Source organism: Tenebrio molitor, chromosome Y, assembly GCF_963966145.1.
Source record: "Tenebrio molitor chromosome Y, icTenMoli1.1, whole genome shotgun sequence".
Classification (NCBI taxonomy): Eukaryota; Metazoa; Arthropoda; class Insecta; order Coleoptera; family Tenebrionidae; genus Tenebrio; species Tenebrio molitor.
The window spans coordinates 2,544,429-2,566,999 of NC_091056.1; the positions used below are offsets into that span (position 1 = coordinate 2,544,429).

The 22,571-nt window shown below is 35.7% G+C and overlaps 1 protein-coding gene and 2 long non-coding RNA genes across 4 annotated transcripts in view; 1 reads left to right on the forward strand and 2 right to left on the reverse strand.

Annotated features, from left to right (window-relative positions):
• LOC138140549 (uncharacterized) overlaps positions 1 to 22,571 on the reverse strand; it is a 390,561-nt gene that overhangs the window by 223,954 nt on the left and 144,036 nt on the right. The window lies entirely within an intron of this gene.
• LOC138140644 (uncharacterized) overlaps positions 1 to 22,571 on the forward strand; it is a 196,708-nt gene that overhangs the window by 109,764 nt on the left and 64,373 nt on the right. The window lies entirely within an intron of this gene.
• Positions 17,021 to 21,156, reverse strand: LOC138140576 (zinc finger BED domain-containing protein 4-like). The gene has a single exon (XM_069061642.1). The coding sequence runs from the start codon at positions 21,154 to 21,156 to the stop codon at positions 19,645 to 19,647; it is 1,512 nt and encodes a 503-aa protein (XP_068917743.1). The 3' UTR covers positions 17,021 to 19,644.

The following is a 22,571-nucleotide window of genomic DNA, read 5'->3' on the forward strand; positions in this document are numbered from 1 at the left end:
CCGCCCTCGCAGTGAACCGGTCGTGTTTTCTTGAAGGCCCTGCCCCCCACGGGGTAACATGAAATGAACACACAGAAACACGGAGAACACAGTAAAACACATCCGTCTTTTATCCCTCCGAGGGAGGGCGGGCTGCTGAGGCTTTCCATAGCCTTTTCACCCACACTGACGAGAAATTCGGGATTGGTGCGGTGAGGATGGGTGCGGAAGGAAGGTGGCAGGTACTGAGGGGTAAAAACACTGGACTCTGTTATGACTCGAGAGCTTTTCGGACTTGAATGACCTTTATCGTCGCGCCCATATAACCTCGGTCCGACCGTCGCCGTCGGTAGACCCTTCGATAAGAGAAGTGTCCCGCCTGTGGGACACTGTCAAAGTCGAGTGCTTTCAGAGGAAGCGGTCACTCTAGTAGCATTCGCTACCTGTGTATGTGTCCACAGGTCTAGATAAGGGAAAACCTCTGAAAAAAAGCCTCATCCAACTACAGCCGGCCAGGGATTTGAACCCCGAACCTCCCGAATTTGACGCGCTTGCCACGCATCTACGGTGCTCGGTGGTACCATTGCCATCTAGAACACAAAGCCTTAAGGCAGCAATTGTTTTTGGTCGTGACGTCACAGTAAAGGCTTCATCGAAAAACGAATTAAACCTCCAGAATTTAATAAAAACAGTAAAATTTTTGGTTAGCACTCTTTTTTTTAGTAGAACGATATGTTTAGGCTTTACAATTACTGCCTCATGGAGTAAAATGTCATTAATGACCCGAAAATTGTCATTTACAAGTGAGGTTAAGTTTGTGTATTTATTGTTTTTGCGTAATTTTTACATTGTGAATCATTTAAATAGGACTAAATCACAACAAATGCTTCTTACATCGTAATTATATGTGTAACAAATATTTTTTCAACTAAATTGTACTTACAACGACTTACAATCACGAAAATGTTGATAGGATATAAAAATACTTCCCTGGTTTCAACGTCCTTTGCGACGTACGATGAACAGCAAATACTACCCTGGTATCAACTGAAATTATTATATACACTTGCCACCAAGCTTTTACTTATCTCACAATTTTCAATCTTCCATAAGAAAGATTAAAACACCGTATTTGATACTTTCTGAAAATGTAAACAAATTTTAACGTTTGGCCTTTCTCGTGACGTCACACGCTGTCTGGCTTAAGGACTGGTGTTCTAGATCGCAATGGTGGTACTGAGGAGTAGCGCCGGCGGTCGCTTTTATTTCGTTATTGGCCCGCTCTCGCAACGAACCTCTCATGTCTACACGGAGGCCCCACCCCCCACGGGGTAACAATAATTCTAAATTCGAATATACAGGTGCAGCATTAAACGGGCGATTTTTAAAATTGCAATATATCAACAACTTTTTTTATATTTTTTATATCAGATCTTTCCTCACTGGACGAGTTTTTGAAGACAGTATTTATCTAACTATGTTGAAAGCTGGTGCTGGTGGCATCGCGAACATTTACCTCAACGTCACCCCTATTCAGGTTGCTGTGATTTGTACTGGTAGGATATAAAGTTCCATGGGAGATGGAATTACTCGGTTGTGATGAAGTTGACGTGGAAGTACTTGGTTTTGGTGAAGGTACATTTTCAGTTGTTAACTCCACTTTTTTTTCGGTACGCTAATTACACTGGTCTACAAAATTCAAACTTTTTTTGTCACACGAAAACGTTTGTCTAATTTTGATGGTACTGTGGCCACCTAACAAAAATATATTAATAAAAAAAAATTAACACGTCAGGTTTCTTTGTGACATTCAAATAAGCATTTTTATAACAAATGTACGAAAATACACTTAAACTTATACAATTATCCACTTATACCCATTATTTATGATTTTCGCGAGTACTTAGCTTCTGGTAGGTCTCTTTTCAATCGCCAGCAGTAATCGGCTAACATTCCAGGACTCCATTTCTCTTAATATCGCTTCTCTATAAGAGAAATATCCGGGTGGAATCTCTCGCCATGTTCGTCACTCACAGCACCTAGGTTTTCAGGAAAATCAACCAAATGTGAGTCCAGGATATGTATCTTCAAGGACATATTGCACCCCATAGCTTTGTATGATATCAAAAGTTCATTAATTAAATCTGTAATTTTCTGCCCTGTGGTTACCCAAAAAGTTTTTAACGACATTAACAAAACATTTCCAAGCGGGTTTTTCAATATCATGAAGTTTTTGTTCAAACCTTCATTATTTGCCTTATTTGAGGACCTACACATATACCCTGTTTAATTTTTGCGTCGCTAATTTTGGGGAATTTTTCTTTGATATATAAAAATCCACTACCATTTTTGTCCATCGCTTTTACAAATTTTATGAGGCCGAGTTTTATATGCAAGGGTGGTAAAAGAGTTCACTAGAGGCGCGCTTTTAACATTCTTCTGACCTGGAGAAAGTGACTTACGCTTGGGCCACTCTTTTTTTATATAATGAATTTTTCTATCTCTACTGTCCCATTCGCAAATGAAACAGCAATGATTTGTATAACCAAGCTGCAGTCCAAGCAAAAGAGCAATTATTTTAAAATCTACACAAATTTTCCAGGAGTATTTACTATATTCAATCTTTTCCTGTAGGAATTTCATATTTTCGTAGGTTTCTTTCATATTAGAACCATGGCCTACAGGTACTGAAGGAAGTGTGTTTCCGTTGTGTAGCAACACTACTTTCAAACTAGTTTTTGATGAGTCAATGAACAGTCGCCATTGACTTTAATCGTAATCAAAATTTAATCGATTCATTATTGCATGAATGTCATTACAATAGACCAAATCATCTGCTCGAGAAAAATAAGGTCGCAATTCCTCGTCGCGGTGTCGAAAATAGGAAATTTTTGTACCGGGAGAAAGTAAATTCCAGCCGTTTAATCTAGATCCCAAAAGCTCAGCCTGTTTTTTAGACAAATCACGTACTAAATCATTTAGATCACCTTGTGCCAATAAGTGTGATTCTTTTGAAGTACTTGTAGTACGAGATCCCACTGCATGATTTCTACGTTCATCTGTTTTTTAATCAAAATACAATTTTTATAGATAATTATGAGTAGAGAAATACGTTTCTGCCGGGTGCCTATCAAAATATGGCCGCAAGTATTTTTTAATTAAAATTAAATTAATTATTTTTTTCCAAACAGTTTCGTTCACTTGTTTTTAAGATAAATTATAATTCATTTCAAAGAGAGATGTGTAAAGAACTTGAAAAGTTTTGGTTGCCATTTCTCAGTTGCCAACTTCAGGTCATTTTTGCTCAATTAGATAGCGTCATTTTTATTTTAACCACGCCCAATGCATCCTTATCTGATGCACGGTGTGGTGCGCTAACTCTCTTTCGCTCTTATCTATCTTTAACACTTACCCCTATTTGCGGCCACTTTTCCATAAGCAACCGTATTCCATCGTGTAGAGAAAAAAATTAGCTTTAATTTGATATATAATTTATGAGGATACGTTATGAAGTTATAAATTAAACAGAGAGGTGCAGGGGTTGCGGCCAACTGAGAAATGGCAACCCAAACTTTTCAAGTTCTTTACACATCTCTCTTTGAAATGAATTATAATTTATGTAAAAAACAAGTGAACGAAACTGTTTGGAAAAAATTAATTAATTTAATTTTAATTAAAAAATACTTGCGGCCATATTTTGATAGGCAACTTTGCAGAAACATATTTCTCTATTCATAATTATCTATAATAATGGTATTTTGATTAAAAAACAGATGAACGTTGTAACCTTTCGACTTCCTCGATTTTTCTCCCTCATTGGGTGTATTGTTGGTTGCCGCATTCCCTCGGATGTTATTTTTGCGGAAAAATACGAAACAAAAATAATGAGAAAAGAAACATTTATGGATCCTACGTTGTGTTTTATTGTTCATTTTGTGTAATTGGGTTCTAACGAGAGGCCGTACCTTCGGAAGGTTTTTTCCAAATAGAATTAAAACGGTTGAGCACACTTCACTTAAATTTTATTTAACAAATAATCGAGTGTGGTGGTGTTTGGTCCCAACAAATTATAGAAATAAATAAATGAATTTAATAACAGAAGTTGGTGGAAATTTGACCCAATGAAATTTGACTCTCGGCCCACGAATTGAGATCTGACTCATGAATAAATGACTAAGCTGGGCAAATATATGAGTTTATGGCGCGAACAGCATTATACGAGTTTGAGATGCGAACTATGTGATCCGATTTAGATTACAATTATTTCCCCAATTAAATTTAACCCGACGCAATGCCCTGGAATCTCATAGATCATCCCGGTCTACTCCGGTGGTCGAAAATAAAAGGGAAAAAGGTTCTAACAGGGCCAAAGGGTACCTCTCTTCACGTGTCAGCTGGCCTAGTTTGGTCGCTGGCCCCCTTGAGGGTGACGAGGCTAATTTTGTGCTCTTACGTCGGACCACAGCTTATTGAGTGCGACGGACACTGGCGGTAGCTTCCCGAACTCGAGAATCCAAGACATAAATAATGAATGGAAATGTTTTATAATAATTGCATACTAGTTCCCCTTGACAAGGGCACGTTTCCCCAATCGGTAAATGCAAGAAGATCACATACTTCGCGTTAAAGAAATTAATATAAGATTCTAAAGAGTCACGTGGTCATCAAAGCTCAAAGAAAATAATATAATCTTTACTTTAGAACGATACAGAACTAAATGCTGTTTGACTAATTAAATCGCGACTACAAATAATGTACAAGAATTAGAGAAATAATTTACCTTGTGAATGTAAAGAACGTGGTCACAAAATGGCTGCTGGAAGTACTGAACGTACCTCCGGCTACTTTGGAGATCAAACCCCGAGTGCTCAAAAAAGCCCTGTTTCCCGTCCCGCAATCGGTTTTATCATTTCTGGCGCACCCCCCTTTCGCAACCCCTACTTGACCAAAGTGACCAATCAGCTCGGTTCTACTCTACGCCGACCGCGGCACCCTTTCGATATCTCTAGAACTTTTGAAATTACAGTTTCCGTTTTTTTTTTCCACCATCATTTTAAATTTTTAAATTTAGACTTTTGTTAGGACCAGACCGAATGTACATAATTTGTTGGTGAATTAGAACTCTGAAAAGAACACTAAATTACTGACTCTATACAATAATAAACCTCAACATCAAGAAACAAACACAATCTAAAAAATGGAACAAACAGAATTAACAGGAACACTGAATTACCGACTCTATACAATAACAAAAATCAGCACCAAGAATCAAACATAATTAAAATGAAATAAACATAATTAAAATGAGACAAACAGAATTAAAATGAAACAAACATAATTAAAATGAATCAAACATAATAAAAATGAAACAAACAGAATTAAAATGAAACAAACAGAATTACAATGAAACAAATTAACCTTATTTTGAAACGTAAAATGGGCTTGAAACGCTGTTACGTAATTGTCATATCATGCAACTAAATTCCGTTGATCTGCTACTTCTAAAAATTGTTCTACATTGGTTTGATTCCCCAAAACCGTTCTAATTAATAATTACTTCGTAAATTTCATTCTCTCTCTCTCACTCACACGTCTGATTTCTACGACTACCTGGCTTTACCGTTACCCGGTCCTCTGTGTTTTCTACCGACTCCCTTTCTACTTTGCTTTGTTACTTTTCTAACTAAAAGTGCAAACGATTCTAGTTATTTTCTACGATAAAGCGTTCTGTTTTTAATTTGCAATTCTCGCCCTTTAATTACAAATATGCCACAAATTTGAGAATGCTAAAAAAGTAAATTAACCTAATGAACATTAATTTTATTGTTCTCTCAATTTGAAACCTGCTAACATCAAATTCATTAATTCAATTATCCCCTGATTTTAACTGGACTCCCCAAATTGTCGAACGAGTAAATTTTGCAATGTTTCTTTTCCCATAAAAACTGTTATCTTTGTGTTGTGTTCGGACAGGACGTGTACCTGCATTTTCAAAGAAAGGTTGGCAGATTTCACTTGAGGAATGTGGTGCCGACACGGCTTCAATAAAACTTACAACTGACCAGCATTTCCGTCGCAAATGAACGGTATTTAAAATATTTCGTTGAAATTATTTTAAAATTAAAATTCTTAATTTATCGAACCTATTCGGACCGTTACAACGTAGAAATCATGCAGTGGGCTCTTAAGGCGGCCTTACACCAAGGCAACAATTGGCAACATGTTGCCGGCAACCTGTTGCCTTCAACATGTTGCAGGCAACAATTGGCAAGATGTTGCCGGCAACATGTTGCCTTCAACATGTTGCCAAGTGTTGCCACTGTATCGTGCGACCGTGCTACAAAAATTGCCTGTTGCCGTCTGTAGCACGTCGATCCACAGCGAGTGGAAAAATAAGCAACAGTATTCGTGCAACTTCAAATTTTTGTTTTCAATTTGAGGGTGTTTGTCTAGTGATGGAGTGGTCAAATGACAAAACCATAATGTTTATTGAAGATTACAGGAATAGCGAAATATTATGGAATCACAGACTAAAGGATTTTAAAAATAATAGAAAAAAGTTAGATATTTTGCAAAATTTAAGCGAAAAATATGGAAATGACATTATTGCTTTAAAAAAGAAAATAAAATATCTCAGGACACAATTCCATCGGGAGCATAAAGCAATCACGAATACTACTAGTGGACAGTCCGCGATTAAAAAAAATAAGTGGTGTTATTACGATTGTTTATCTTTTTTGTTGGACGTTGATGTACCAAGAGAGGGAACGTCTACCCATGCCAACAACGAAAGTGACGAGGTTGAGGTAAGAAAAACTATTGATTTTTTAAATTTTCTGTTAAGTAATGTTAATTTATTTCATTAACTTGACTTTGCCCGGCGACAGAAATAATCTAAACGCGAACCGGAGGTAGCGGGTAAAAAAGACACTTGGACCTGGCTTGACACCCTCCTATATTATATTTACAGAAAATAAATTAAATATTGATGCTCGTTGATATATCATATAAATAATATAATACACGAAATAACAAAGACAAAAGATTAAATGAAGAAGCTATACAGAATGTCCCAGTGAAAACTATACATATAAAAAAAGTAAGTATATACAAAGTATACAAAAAAAGAGAAAAACGACAAACTCAGTGAAAAAGTTTCCAACCGGTCTTATCGCCTACGAGCTCTGAAGTCGAGATAAGGCTGGTGAAACAGGTATAAAAATCTACCGTTAATGTTACAAATTCTAAAAAAAAATTAAACGGTAATGCGAATTTTGCCCCTCTGACGGTGATGTGGACTTGACTTCGTGCTCCGTCGCTCCGGTGGTAGGATCGCTCCGGTGGATGAGCACTCCGGTAAAAGAACCTCAGAAGAAACTGCTCTGACACAGGAATGGGGCTGGATCGGCGTGTCCTGTAGATCTTTCCTCGACGTCGAGCTCTCCTGTAGGTACCCCGGTGAATTTTCACTTCGAAATGCGAGAGTGCTCCCGACTACACGATATTAGAAGAAAATGCTCGCTCTGGCGCGAACCGTTGGATTTGAAATTGGGGAGATTTTTAAAACGTAACAACAATATCTCAATACATGTATATTGCGTAACCTTTTAAATAATTGTACTTCAAAAATCCTACATATTATTGATATTGTTCCTGCCATGGTACTTTTCCTTCATTAGTCATAAAATAATTTCTATATTCGTCCCGTACTCCGATTGCTGTAGTAGCTGCTCTTCGAGGAATATGACGTAAGTCTCTAACTCCGGTATCACCTGTGGTGATTGCTCTCCAAGATCCTGGAATATGTAATCCATCGGTAGTTTCGCAGTCAAATGTTCCAGGAGATGCATATACCGGGTGTAGAATTGGTTTACCAGACATAGGATTTTACATGTAAAAATAAAGAGTTTCAATTATTGGCTCCCCTAACAATTTTATGGCAAAATAGTTAAAATAAAAGTTAGAGAGAATTAAAATTACTGTCTAATTTCAATCTTAGTTTTATTCTAACATCTTGTGGTACTGAAAGAAAGGCAAGAAAAGAGTTAACACAAAAATACTAAAAAGTACTACTAGGCATGAAATTTTATTTCTTTCTTTAAATGGTATTATGGAGGATCTTCTTTAAGAAACTTCCAAGCAATATTTGCTTCAGATTTCCCAGACCGACCAATTTCAGCCATAGAAACAATTCGAAGAATTGGAGAGAAGTTTGAACATTTAATGGAAGATACCTTTTCATTCGTCCTGTAGTCCTGTACGAGTTCATTTGAAGGACAGATCAAAAGAAAATAGTGACAAATAATTTTAGAAGTCAAATTTCATTGGTAGTACTGCTTTTTAGTATTTTTGTCTTAACTCCTTTCTTGCTTTTTTTTCAGTACCACAAGATGTTAGAAAAAAACAAAGAGTGGAATTAGACAGTACTTTTAATTCTCTCTAACTTTCATTTTAACCATTTTGCCATAAAATTATTAGGGGAGCCAATAATTGGATCTCCTTATTTTTACATGTAAAATCCTATGTCTCGTAAACCAATTCTACACCCGGTATAAATGCAGAAGTGGCACTTTTCCGAAGAAAATTGTGTAGATATATGCATGCAGCTACAACTACCTCTGCATTTTTTACATTCAAACACAATGGCTTTCTAAACAATCTAAATACAGAGCATAATAGACCAAAAGTATTTTCCACGACTCTTCTTGCACGAGATAACCTGTAATTAAAAATTCGCCTTGGTGATTGTTGCAGAGGACCAGGATATGGTTTCATAATATTTTCTTTAAGTGGGAAGACTTCATCCGCTACTATAACATAGGGTGTGGGAATAATTCTTCCTGACAGTGGTTCTGGGTTAGGAATTGAAAGTTTGTCTTGGTATAATAAGGACGAAAAGGGAGTTGCGTTGAAGACACCTCCATCAGATATTCGACCTTGGCAGCCTACATGTGCATATATAAAATTATAGTTTGCATCAACGAGAGCCATTAGCACAATACTAAAAGTTCCTTTGTAGTTGTAAAATGTACTTCCTGTATTTGCGGGACATTGCATTACAACATGTTTTCCATCTAGTGCTCCTAGACAGTGAGGAAAATTCCAGGTTACTTCAAAATCTTTGGCAATTTTTTTCCATTCCTGTTCAGTTGTCGGCATCTGAAATATTTATACATACCATTACTGGGTTTTTAAAAAATACGTTGCCATTTTTTATTTATTTAAATTTTATGTATAGACTGGGTCAGACAGTAAAGGTCTACACCTATTATATAAAAAAAATATATATTTCAGAGTGTGCAAGATAGTCCCGAAGAACAAAATTCAGAGGTTGTAGACCAGGGTCAAGTTACCGAAACTGACAATCCAATTCCTCAAGAATCGTTAACTCCTCGACGGCCGATCTTTAAAAAACCAATTTGTAAGAAAAGCCGACCAATGGGCAACGATGAAAAAAGCCGTGCTGATGAAGCGTATGCTATTGTAAAGAGTAGCACTTAAAGAGACGACTTTTCAATTTATGGTGAACATGTGGGCCCAAATATATGTTAAACATGCTATTAACAATATTTTATTCCAAGCAGCTCTAGGTCAGTATGACCGTCCCAATTATTCAGAGCAATTGAATTTCTCATCGACCCCAGTCTACACCAGTACTCCATCACCTTCACCATCATCAACCGAATCTCATATCTCTCCTGAAGCTGCTACTGCCAACGAACTGTCTGAATATTTAAACTTCGACTAATTATTATTTTTGTTTTAATTTTGAATAAATGTAAGTTTTATGTTATACATTGTCTGAGTATTTAACCTTCGAGTAATTATTTTTGTTATAATTTTGAATAAATGTATGTATTATGTTCTACATTGTCTGTTTTTTTCTGTCTGTAATAGTTTATTAATTATAAAAAAAAAACTTACCTTTATTAGATCCTTTAATTCTCTCACTAGAGCCGCACAAACTTGTGGTACAATTAAAGATATAGTTGAATCAGATACTTTAAACAAGTACATCAATGACCTGTACGAATCACCACTAGCCAGAAACCTTAATGTTATTAATAATCTCACAGAAGCAGGAATACTGTTGCGATAGTTTGTGTCTTGTTTTGCAATAACAGGAGCTACTTTATTTAACAAACAAGTCATTCTCGTAAAGTTTTTAAAAAGGGCTCCGTCATCTGCATTTAACTGAGACCAAAAACTTTCTTGGGATAGGTTTCGTTGTGCAAACAACTCTATTCCACCACCTTCGTCTTTTTTTCTTTTTCTCTTGTTGGGTAAGCACTAGATATGCCGCAGCTGCAATCATTGTATCCGACATTTGATAAGATTTAAACGTAAATGTTGCACTGATACTGAAGGCAATAAATTAGTTGCTTGGGTATAAAGTCGCAGCAACCTGGTTTGTGCGACCGGCAACATCACCAGAAAATGTTGCTGGCAACATGTTGCTAATTGTTGCCTTGGTGTAAGGCCGCCTTTAGACTATTGGTTTTGGTTCATAAGTTGAATCGCACTCGCACTCTGTCTCTAAGTTATCGTCTTGACTGGCAACAGGTTCCTGAGTGTCTAACCGATTTGGACATGTTGGCACAGGCAATTCGGCACTATGCGGAATGGGTCTTTTTGCAGATGACAGGTCTCGGTACTTCATGGTGTGTTTCGACTTAGTTGTGATACCCTTTATAGCAGTCAAACAGAAATAACAATCACTTACGTGATCTGTTGGTTCCGTCCAAATCATTGGCACAGCAAAGGGCATATGTCTAGATCCTTTAGCCCAACCTAGCAGAAGTCTCACACATGTTACACAGCAGATATGTGGAGCCCAGGATTTATCTTGATGCCGCACAGGAAAACCAAATTAACCCAAATAATGTTTGGTTACTAATGGTGTAAAATTTCGACGCTGAGAGGTAAAAATTAATTCTCCACGCACATAACAAGAACTATCCAGGTGATTTAAACATTTTCGTGGCATATTTACAGCTTTAACAATTATCAATAAACTTAAATAAATTGACTATAACAGCTATCAATGACGTTGCTCAAACAATGGTCTACTCCCTGGATGCGATGCAGGTGGTATTGAATATCGTCGGCTTTCTTTAAAAACCGTGTATGTCTAATTAGCCTAATTTTTCAGGAGGCACATAAAGCTGTTTCAAATCCTTATTTTTTATTTTATCTTTTTGGAGTAAGGTGCAAAAAATGTGTATTAAATTTCTGTGTAGTATTTTATCAAAAACTCTGCTGGTTGTATTATGAAACTTGTTTAAATAATTAATTTCAGGACTTACAAGGTTTTTATTGCTAATATTATTTCCCAGTTCTTAACATACAAGTTTTTAATTTAGGATGTTAATAGAACAAAATATTGGTTGTTGTGTTATCTAAGATTACAGTAGAATTTTCGTGGAATATAATTAAGTGCTGCAGTAGAAACAAAACTTTATTCTTACTCTGCATTACTTCATACAGTTTTGTTGAAAAAAAAATAACAAAACTTAATCATGCGGCAATGAATCTTCCACGATAATTTTCAAATTTGGTTCGGCGGTTGGCAATTGTTGCCGGTAGCTCAGTCTTGGGCGGGGTAAGGGAACGAATCAGCCTGACCCGAATGACGAGAGAGTAAGGGCGCTAGGATCCTCCGGCACTGATGTTTGAGAAGTATCCGGATCCGATGATACTCCGGGGCCGATACCCGAAATGAAACACACGTGTCCCAGTTGACCAATTTAATTAAATTATATTCCCTGGTACAGTGAAGTATTTACAATGATAAGTGAAAATAATAAATTTGTACAATTGATTTTTGATGAAAAATAAATTATTGTTCGATGTGGGTGGCCAAAGCCAAATATAATTGCTGCAAACGAAAAAAAAATGAATGAAAGGTCCTGCTTGCAAGGAAAGGTACAGAAAGGAGATGAGCGTCAAAGTGCAACGGATTCGATGTTAGCCTTGTAGATAAAATTATTGATAGGTTTAAGTTTAAACAAATGGTCAAAGAAACTTCGACTTTTCGAAAAGAAACGTTTGGAATAACAACTTTTGTAACATTGCCACATATACCAGCATTGACAAAAGGATTAGAAAGAAGTCTGGATTTAAACGTGTCTTACACGGCCGGACCTAGTCTTCAAAGTCTACTCGGTAATCCGAAAGACAAAGTCAACAGGAATGAAAAGTCGGGGATTTATGAAATTAATTATAAAGATTATAATCAAAAATATATTGGACAAACAAAACGACCGATCATAACACGTTTTAAAGAGCACATGGCTCACCGTTAGTTTGGGAGATTTGAAAAATCCAGTGTTGCCCAACATATTTTTGAATCTGACCATAGAATAGATGAAACAAATCTTAAGTTAGTCCAATCAGTCAATAATTGTAAGTTTTTGAATATTTTCGAAAGTATCGAAATATTTAAAAACAAAGATAGGGTTTTGAATGCGTACGGGGGGCCTATCCCCTCCACTCCTCTATACATTGTTACCGAAAGTAGTGGTACATATAAATAGCAATTGTTCTTAGGTTAATTCTTAGTTTGTTCATCATCCTGATGATGCCAACTTGGTTGGATGAAACGCGTCGACAAAATTCGACAAATTTTTGGTGTGTGCGAATTTTTTCAATTTTTCGTGTAAAATTGTCACCAAGTGATCCATTTGTGTTCAGTGAAATTTAATACAGTAAGATTGTGTAGAGTTAATTTGGTTTTATAGTAAATTGCTGATGCTTTTAGTACAGAACAAGGAAGAACCGATTGCAAGTCCATGGTGTATACAAATTTTGCATTCAATTTATCCGATAAATTTTATCGTGATCTTTTTGTTGTCTAGCTTCGACCTTCCGTTTTTGATATGATGAAGTCATATTGCTCTTGAGACACATTATTTGTATTAAAGCGAATGCAGACATCACATTGGTCTTTTTTTGGCATAAAAATGCTGAGATTGAGTTCATTAAAGATATCTTGAAAAACTTTGTACCCAAGCGACTTTGTATTTTTCTCGGGACAATACTTTTCATATTCTCGAAAGACATTTGTCTTGGTTCTCCAAATTGGTTCCAAATATAGCTTATCAGTAGATGAGCGGCAATAATGGGATTCGACTTTAGGTAACATATTTAAATAATCTCGTATTTGCTGTATCTCTTGATCATGTTTCTGTCTGCTTTTTGTCTCCATTTTTTTCTCTCTATCATTGACTCTTCCATTACTTTGACTTTGTACCCAATGAAGTACAGACCATTGCTTCAAGTCCAATGTGTTAAGAAACATTTTCTTGCATACTCTAATTCTGATTCCATCTTTTTTTAGATAAAAAAATAAAGACACTTTTCGCCTTTCATTTTGTTTATTCTTTGTTTCTCTTGGATTTTTTGTATCCACTAGCATATTTACAAAAACTTTCTTTTCGTGCCATGTCAATTTCCAAAACTCTTTAAAGATACGTTCTCTTCTATCTTCACTGAATTCATTGCATTGTATCTTTGACTTTTTCTTAATAAGTGCACAGTGACAGCGTGGATTCAATTTTATTTCTGCTCGTGGAATTGTGTACTTCCATGTACCAGACTCGGTTTTTCCAAGGCCCTTGTAAGCTACTCCTTCTTGTCTCTTCCGTTGATTTTTTGTAATAATCCATTCTTTCCGGTTTGCTCGTCCTTTTCTAGCTTTTTTCTTTTTCAGTTCATCCTCTGGTTCTATCATTTTATTTTATTCTTGGTCAATGTCTTCTTCTCGCTGTAATATATTATCATCTTCATCAATTTTATTGCATGAATTATAATCTGAGTTTACGTATAAGTTATTATTGCTTGCCGGGTTTTCCTCTGCTTTATTTTCTCTATTTGCTCCTGATTGATCATTTTTTGATACTTCATTTCCACTAATGTCCAAGCTCTCAAACCTCTCCCACTCATTTTGTAATTCGTGGTCGTTGTTGAACACAAGTTTGTTTTGTTGAACTAAAATAGTGAGGATATTTAGTAGAAACACGAAATAGGAAAACTGCAATTAAATTACCAGCCTTTTGTTTTGCTGCCAAATTAACCAGACGTTCTCCTCTACTATTATCACTCATTATTAACAGTATTTTGTTAATTATGTTGAAATAAATCATAGCACAGCACTGATTCGCTAAGAACTCCACAATAAATAATACCTTGTATGTCCATCTGACACTGCCTGTAGCAGCCTATTTCTCAATATAAAAACCTTGTAAGTCAGACTTACACGGTTTTTAAACTATTTTTTGGTGCGTATTTTTATACAGTTTTTAATTAAATTCAACGATAGAGACGATATTGTCGGTCTTAGACATACGAGATTTTAATAGAAGTTGCAAATCACAATTTAACTTTAAAAAGCGTTTAAAACAAAAAATCCCAAAAAATATGACTTACAGGGTTTTTAAAGAAAGCCGACGATATGTAGCTGTCACAAAAAAACTGAGCGTGACTGGAAAAAACTAACACTGTTTTTGTAGTGAGAGTAGATATGTACCGTATGTTTCAAAAAATTTCTGGTCAAGTAGGTCCTGCAAAACAAAAGCATTAAAAACGTATGGCGCAGCTTGTCAAATAATAACTGAACTGTCAAAAACGTCATTAATTGCCGTAATAATTTTGTTCGCAAAATGTTATCTATGAGAATGATTTTCACTCCTGAACAACGGATATTCATGATTGAACTTTATTTTTCCAATGGTCACACACTTCACACATTTCGAGAAAGTGACAGTGTTCAGCAGAAGTGCTCGATCCAAAGTTCGTACTGAGGAAAATATTGAGACTGTCAAACGTGGAAGACGAACCTCAATTATCTCTCAGGCAATTGTCGCAGCAGACTGAGTTATCAGTGTCAACTTGTGAAAGGATCTTGAAGATTCAGTAACAGCTGAAAGGTACCGGAACAACATTCTTGATGTTTTCACAGTTAACTCCTACTGGCTCAAGGGTATTTTCAATAAGACGGGCCTACAGCTCGCAAGACTCGTCGTAATTTGTGGCAATTTTTTGCACCTATGCTGCTTGATGAAAGGAGTCTTCCAATGTGCATCGAAGCTCAAGGCTATCATTTTTAACACTTGTTCTAGAGTAATTTAAAACACATTATTGTTAATTGTTGTTTATTTATTTATTGTTGTTACATTACTTGTTTACACATATTGCCCGGGTTTACTTGCCTTTGTTGATGTTGTTGTCGCGCCGGGTACATAACCTAACTTTAATCCGAAGCAAATAAGCGATCGTCTGCGCCACCGCGGTACTGCAATATGAAATCTTGGCGCCAACGCCAACGGCCAACCCCAATTCTCGTAGAATCGTAGGGGAAAAGAACCGTTCTCAAGCTTTTTTTGAAATTGCCATTATATGACAGTTCATTCAAAACAATTATTGTGATAAACACATTTCCACCTGAATATTTAAGTTACGCCATACGTTTTTAATGCTTTTATTTTTCAGAACCTACTTGACCAGAAATTTTTTGAAACATACGGTACAATCAAATATCACTACAAAATGCATGTGATGAAAACAGTGTTTATCAGTGTTATTAAAAGAATTATATTCAACATATAAATCTATGGATGGGTTTGGATTTAGGGGGCAGCAATTTATTCAATTAATTTAATTAATTAAATGCCGAACTCGAGATTTGAATTTTGAAATTTTAATTGATATATGATACATGACAAATACCAACACAACCAGTACCAAATCCTAAAAATCCCTCTAGAACATTTAGAAAGTAGAATTTTTCAAATTTTCATGAAACTGGGCACCAAAGTAGAAAAAATAGTATATGCTCGTACACTCGTTTTATAAGACGTATTGTCGTACTCGTACGACAATAGGTCATCTTATAAAACTCGTATAATAATATACTATTATATGAAGGCATTATAGATGTATAAATACTGTTCACCCCAAAAAAAATTTGTATTACTTTGTTGTTAAAATTAATTACCTAGGTACAGCAGGCAAAAAACTATCACTTTAAAAATTAAATGTTGGTCGATGCAGTTCAAATTTAATACACGTTATGAAAAAATGATAGAGAAATAAAATCCGTGATTAGAATTTAATTAAAATTTTTGGATGTAAAGATATTTGGTTAATTTAATTTGGGTCCTTCTACTTTATGAAAATTTATGGAAGAGATGCTGTATCTGACCTGACCTGCCCCATTATTTTATTTATTATCAGTTGGGTTTCGCGTCAGGAGACGATTGAGTGAAATTAATGAAAATTCGATAAGTTGGTTAAAACTAATACAGAAAACAGGTATCTATCTGAAAATTAAAAAAATTAAAATGCGTCACATTGCGGATTACTTGAAATTAATGAAGGAATTTGTAGCACAACTGACAGGAATTTATACTTAGTGCCTAACCACAAACCAAATCAGTGGTAAATACACTTTACAAAGCATTCATTATATTTTGGTATTAAAAAATTAAATCAGGAATACAAGTAGGAAGATATATCTGTCATTGCATTTTTCGTTTATTTTTAGTATTTGAAAATGTTTTCGAACGATGACAGAACCGATATGATCCTACTTACTCATTACTTTTGTGATTTTAATTGCTTATTACTGTTATTAAATCATACTTTGTTAAGAGGGGTATTTTTCTGTCGGAACTTGGCATTCGTTAGGCTGACGTTTAAAGCTGTCTATGTTTTATGTGCATAATGATAATGCCGAATAATGTAATATAGGGTTCGAAATTCCTTTGCAAATTGTCTTTTGGGTTGCATTTTTGCCTAGTCAGGCTCGTCATCTTACGTGAATAATCCTGTATACCCGACGTAAATATCAAGAGATGATTTTTTACAAATCCTGTTTCATTTCCTGCATGGACAATAATTAATCGCTTGCCCTTTGCAACGGGTTTGTGGAGTTCTTTATTGCTTCCGTCAGTCCATTCGTAGCTAGTAGTATGGAATGAGTGAATATCCTATGTTTCTCCACGACCTTTAGTGTATTTTCATTCCATAACAAGTAACTGAATGAATATTCCATAATTATGCTCAACGAAATACATAGATTGCCATGGATTTCAAAACTGTCAGTGTCAGATATCAATGGGGTGTCCTAATTGTTTTGTGACTTTCTGGTCGTGGAGAAAATACAGTCTGTTACTCGGTTAGAATGAAAATTCGATCTACTCGTAGATCGAATTTTCATTCTAACCTCGTTACAGAATATACTATTCGTCAGTATTGTAGTGAGACCGTCCATTTTGATCGTGATGATGTCGTAAATTTTTGCATTTTTAACTGTTAATCTATCTTTTAAACCCTCAATTTGATATACTAATCTATTTGGCTCGTCTAGTAACCCTTTACACTTATTATTTTCACTTACCTACGTTGTGTTTATTTTTCGTCGATAGTCACCTTTATAGTGATTATGATGTTTTATCTTAAGGCCTATTAGGCAATACTCAGTAGTCGTAACACAAATTCGGAGACAAAGTAGTGTCAAAACGCATGGAGGAAGAGATTTAAACACAAGTTTCCTCACAATTATTTTATTACAAAATATTTCAAAGCCTTGTTTACAAAATGGATGAGTTCTGCGGGTTTGATCAAATTTTGCCCTGTGTTAAAATTATTGTTGAGGTTATGTTTGTAATCAAATTCGTAAGAGACTTTCCTTGTAATTGTGATCATGAATTTAAACAAATGATTGAGGCGTCAGTCTTCACCTGATGATATTTTATGTTATCCAATTTAGATTTGAAAAAGTTTGATTTTGCTGTAACCCCCATTTTTATGCAACCCTATTTACGTACGGCAAATCTACCCTAACCTTCAGGTAACTTGTTCGAACTTATATCACCCAAGCAACATTTAATATCGCGTTTACTAAGTTAGACTTCTACCAGAGTCGGAAGGTAACATGCTCGTGGCATTTGATAAGTGCATCGCATTTAACTATTACGCCCTGCTGCCGAAATACCGCTTCCGGTAAAAGTCGGGGGCTTAAACACCAATCACAACTTCCGAACAAAACCCGGATATACAAGTCCTCGCAAATCAATCTGAATGACTGTAGGCGTCATTTCTCTCACAAATTTCGTCCACGAGCTTCGACAAAGACTTGTACAGAACTTTGTCGTACGCGACACAAGTTTATTACAGGTAACCGGGATGGTTATTTTGTCTCGTTTGTCCTCGTGGTAGCCCACACATACATAGTACATGTCGTTGGAGCGGGAATTACGACGCCCATTCTAAGTCCACGGCCGGAAACTACGACCTGACACCGTGTCTTAGACCTAGTAAAGTTGGAGAAGAGGGTCCCCGGAAACCACGACTCTCCTCATCGTTGGTGGCCGACCAACGCGCCTATAATTTCAGGTGCAATTGGTGCAAACAATAATTTTGCTTTGATCGCCTAAACACGACGCGGGAGAGAAATAGCCCTACTCTACCCTATATTGAATATGCAACAATTATTCTATCTCCCTAAAGTTTATAACTAGAAATTTCGATCTGATTTGAGGGCACCAGTTGAGAAAATTCAGGAACGATTTAGTTATAAATTAGTAATTGACTGTTAAGTTTCAAAATCCCTGACTGGTGGTTACACTCAAATTTGGCGTAAAGAATTTAATATAAAAAAATGTAGAATCAAAGAAACAGATAAGTTAAATTTGTAATTTAAGTAATCCGACAACCAAAGGGTTACGGCTCCTTTCCATCGGAAATAGAATCATTTGTTGCTGGCTACCTCTAGCTTTAAACATTTACTTCAAATACCTCGAAACTTGGAAAAAATTATTTTAAATTTGGATTTTGATTATTTCAAATTGTTGAATAAATTGAAATTAAATATTCCATGGTGAATGACTGATAAAATAAGTTCAACGAAAAACAAGCAAATTTTGACAGAAAGTTAATTAATCAAAATAATATGTATAACCCTTTCTCGGGCTTACCTAGAAGTTTAACACCCTGGTTGTTGGAACTGGCACTAACTTATTTATTAGCACTCGGCACTCTAAACGAAGCTAAAGGGATTTAATAAAAAAAATATAGTTTAAATTTGGAAAATTTAAACAAAATCGCAAAGGCAGACAGACGGATATCGACTAGCTCGAAAGACAGTCGAAAACCGAATTCCCCAAAACAAATGTGCCAAAACTTTAAATAGGGGACGCTAACTCGCTTACCCCCCTTCCCTTGTTACTCATTTTCCATATGTGTGGAACTATGCAAATTTGACTCTTACGACGCATTGGCATTCGATCAAACCTCGTTTAACTCGCTTAAAATATTATTTCCTAGTTAGGGTGGTTTTTCGATTCGCAATATCAACATTATTTAACATACAATTTGTTAGTCCATTGGACAATATAATACAACACAGTAACGATAGCGAATCACCCCAATTACGCTGAAAGAGAAATGAAACTCCAAAATTGGTTGTTGTTCTGTCTGAAATTAATTGTTGAACTGAAGATGGTTAATGAATGTAATAGTGATGCAACGGAAGTGTCATAACAGAAGCAGAAGCGGAAACAGATGTCAAAAGTAAATTTTTGCAGAAGCGGAAACAGAAGCGAATGCGGAAGCGGAAGTATAAATACTATAAAAAATAACAATTTTTTATAATTTTTTATTAAATTAATATTCGAAATTTATTAATGGCAAATTATATTTCACAAACAATAATTTAGCTGCTTTTTCTCCGCGCAGTCTATTTCTATGTTCTTCATATACGAGACCAGCTCCACTGAATAGTTGCTCACTGGCTACGCTACTGGGCGGAGCTGATAAATACTGCCGCACTAGTGGCACGATATGATGGTACTTATGCCCATTTGATTGCCACCACTTTACTGGATCTTGTTGCAGCGGTAATCTTTTCTCTTTTTGGTATTCTAGTATATTTGACTGCAACACCAAACGCAGATTGTCGCTATTGTCATCGGTAGTTGTTGGGTCTAGTTGGTCTTCATTCGTGTTTAACAAGGACTCTAACGTTTGTAATGCACAACTTGTTGAAGGCTCAATTTGAATTCGGGCCCTTTTGGGGCTAGAAGGAGTAGAAGGTCTGCAATCATCTTCTTGATTTGCGTTTGTATCTTTGGTTCTGATCATTATCAAATTAAGTATTTTGGACTCAACTTGCTCCGTGACGACATTATTGAAAAATTTTGATTTATATCGCGGGTCTAAGTATGTCGCAATTGTGTACTTATCGTCTTTCATCAGGTCTCCAAATCTCGTACTTGAATTCAATTCATCGCGTAACTTTCTTGTAAAATTTTGGAATTGTTCTGAAGTATCAGGTTTAGTTTCTTCTTGTTGTAAAGTGGTCATAAGAACTTCAATTAATGGTATAACTGATGAAATGCTGACTTGAGAATTACTCAAGTTTCTAGTAATTTCTTCGAATGGTTGCATTATTTGTAAAAATTTTTGAACATTTATCCAGTCTTCAGGGGAGATCATCGCGATTGGATTTGCGCTTAGGTACAAAACGAGCGAATCCTTGAGCTTTGCAAATCGTTCCATCATGTAGAATGTACTATTCCAGCGTGTTGGGCAATCCTGAATAACAAAGAGAGCAGGTTGATTAAGGCGTTCCTTTTGAATTTTTGTTAGCTCGTCTCGTGCGACTAAGGAATGATTGAAATGAGTTACATTTTTTTTCAATTTGACAATAAGTTCCTGGAGCCACTCTTGTGAATCAATACCTGCTCGAATGCAAAGTTGGATCTGATGAATTGCACAATTCACATTCTCAAAGCCTGACAACTGCATTGCTTTAATCATGTTAGATCCACGATCACGGACCATACAGTGCACTGCTTGACGATTTATGCCCCATTCTTGAAGTATCTTTTCAAATTTTGTCGATATTACATCACCTGTATGACGCCCGTGCATGACTTCACATTTCAGAATTATAGAGATTTTACGAAAATCATTTGAAATTCCCTGAGCGGTCAAACTAAGTAATGAAACTCCAGAATGAAGATCAGACCATAAGTCAGTTGTGAAAGATAATTTTTCAAATTCAGCAAGTAAATCTTTGATTTTCTTTGCCAATTTATTGTACAAATAATCACACAAATGTGAAGAAAAAAAATCACGTCCTCTCAACTTATATTTTGGAAGAGCAGCATTCATTACTCTGCGAAAACCAGTACCCTCGACAAAATTAAACGATAAATTTTGGAGGGCGATCATACGATCCATTTGTTGAGATTTGTGATGTGATGAATCCCAATAATCATTAAAGTGCAGACTTTGTTGTAATGTAAGTTGCTTTTTAGCGTTTTCGGCCGGAGTTAAAGAAACCTAGAACAACGCTACGGTAAAAATAGGAACCTCAAAAAATCAAATACGAACACAAAAGTAAAAAAATTAAGTACGTACTATTAATTGTTCAAAATATTATGTGACGATCTCTTGTATTCTATTTGTAATTATTAAATTTACACTAAATTATTAAGTAATATAGTAGTCAAATAATCAATACTTAATTACTTATCAACTAAATATCTCACAAAACAATCAAGACGAAAATTATTGAGATAAAACAGCTTTGCATCAGCAGTACCTATATTATAAATTATAAGCACTTATATAAATATTAACTTACCTCTTATTTTTTGGCTTTCAATGAAACTAACAGATTCATCTATCTTCTCAAACTCTGCAAACTTCTCGGCATGTAATGATTTTAAATGACTCTTCAATGCGGTAGTCGTGCGCCCTTTTCGCGAATATACTTTGTCACAGATTTTGCATTTGGCACTTGAATCGTTAATCTCAACAAAATAGTTCCAAATAGGGCTTAATTTTGGTTTCATTGTTTCACTTTTAACTTATGTTACAGTTACAACACAAAATATTAAATAAGAGATAAGTACAATATAGTACTATTACTATTAGTAATACACTTGTAAGCAAGAAAACGCTTTTTAGTTTTTACGTAGGCGGAGAGAGATCACAGCGTAGCTCAATAACTAATAAGTAATAAGAAAGAAATGAAAACAATCAGGTGAATCAGATCAGACAAGTCGCAAGTACAGACAGGCTCGCTAGGCGCCCCACCTCGCCCGCGCACCCCGTGCCAATAATCACGCCATTTCTGGAAAGTTTCGATAAAGTTCCGATACAAAAATGCGGAAGCAGAAACAGAAGCGGATGTGAAAAAGTGTGCAGAACTTCCGCAGTTGCGGAAACAGAAGCAGAGGTCTGTTGCAACACTAGAATGTAACAACAAATTTTGTTTGTTTAAATTTTACGGAAAGCATGTGGAAGAAAGACGTAAGAAAACTGTAAATTTCGTAGTACTACCCCCTGTTAGATGTCGCCCCCAGTACTACAGCGGTACTATTTTTACATTTTCACGATTTTCTACGTTTTTCTTACAGAAATTTCTACCTACTTCCCTTGTAAAACTATGTTAGTAAATGGGCAGTAATCGTACGGTGCAAGATTTGCTTACAATGATTAAATAAAGAAAATTGGTTTGTACATCAGAATTACGATTACTCCAGCTTACATTAGGGTTAAGGCTGGGATACCGTATATGT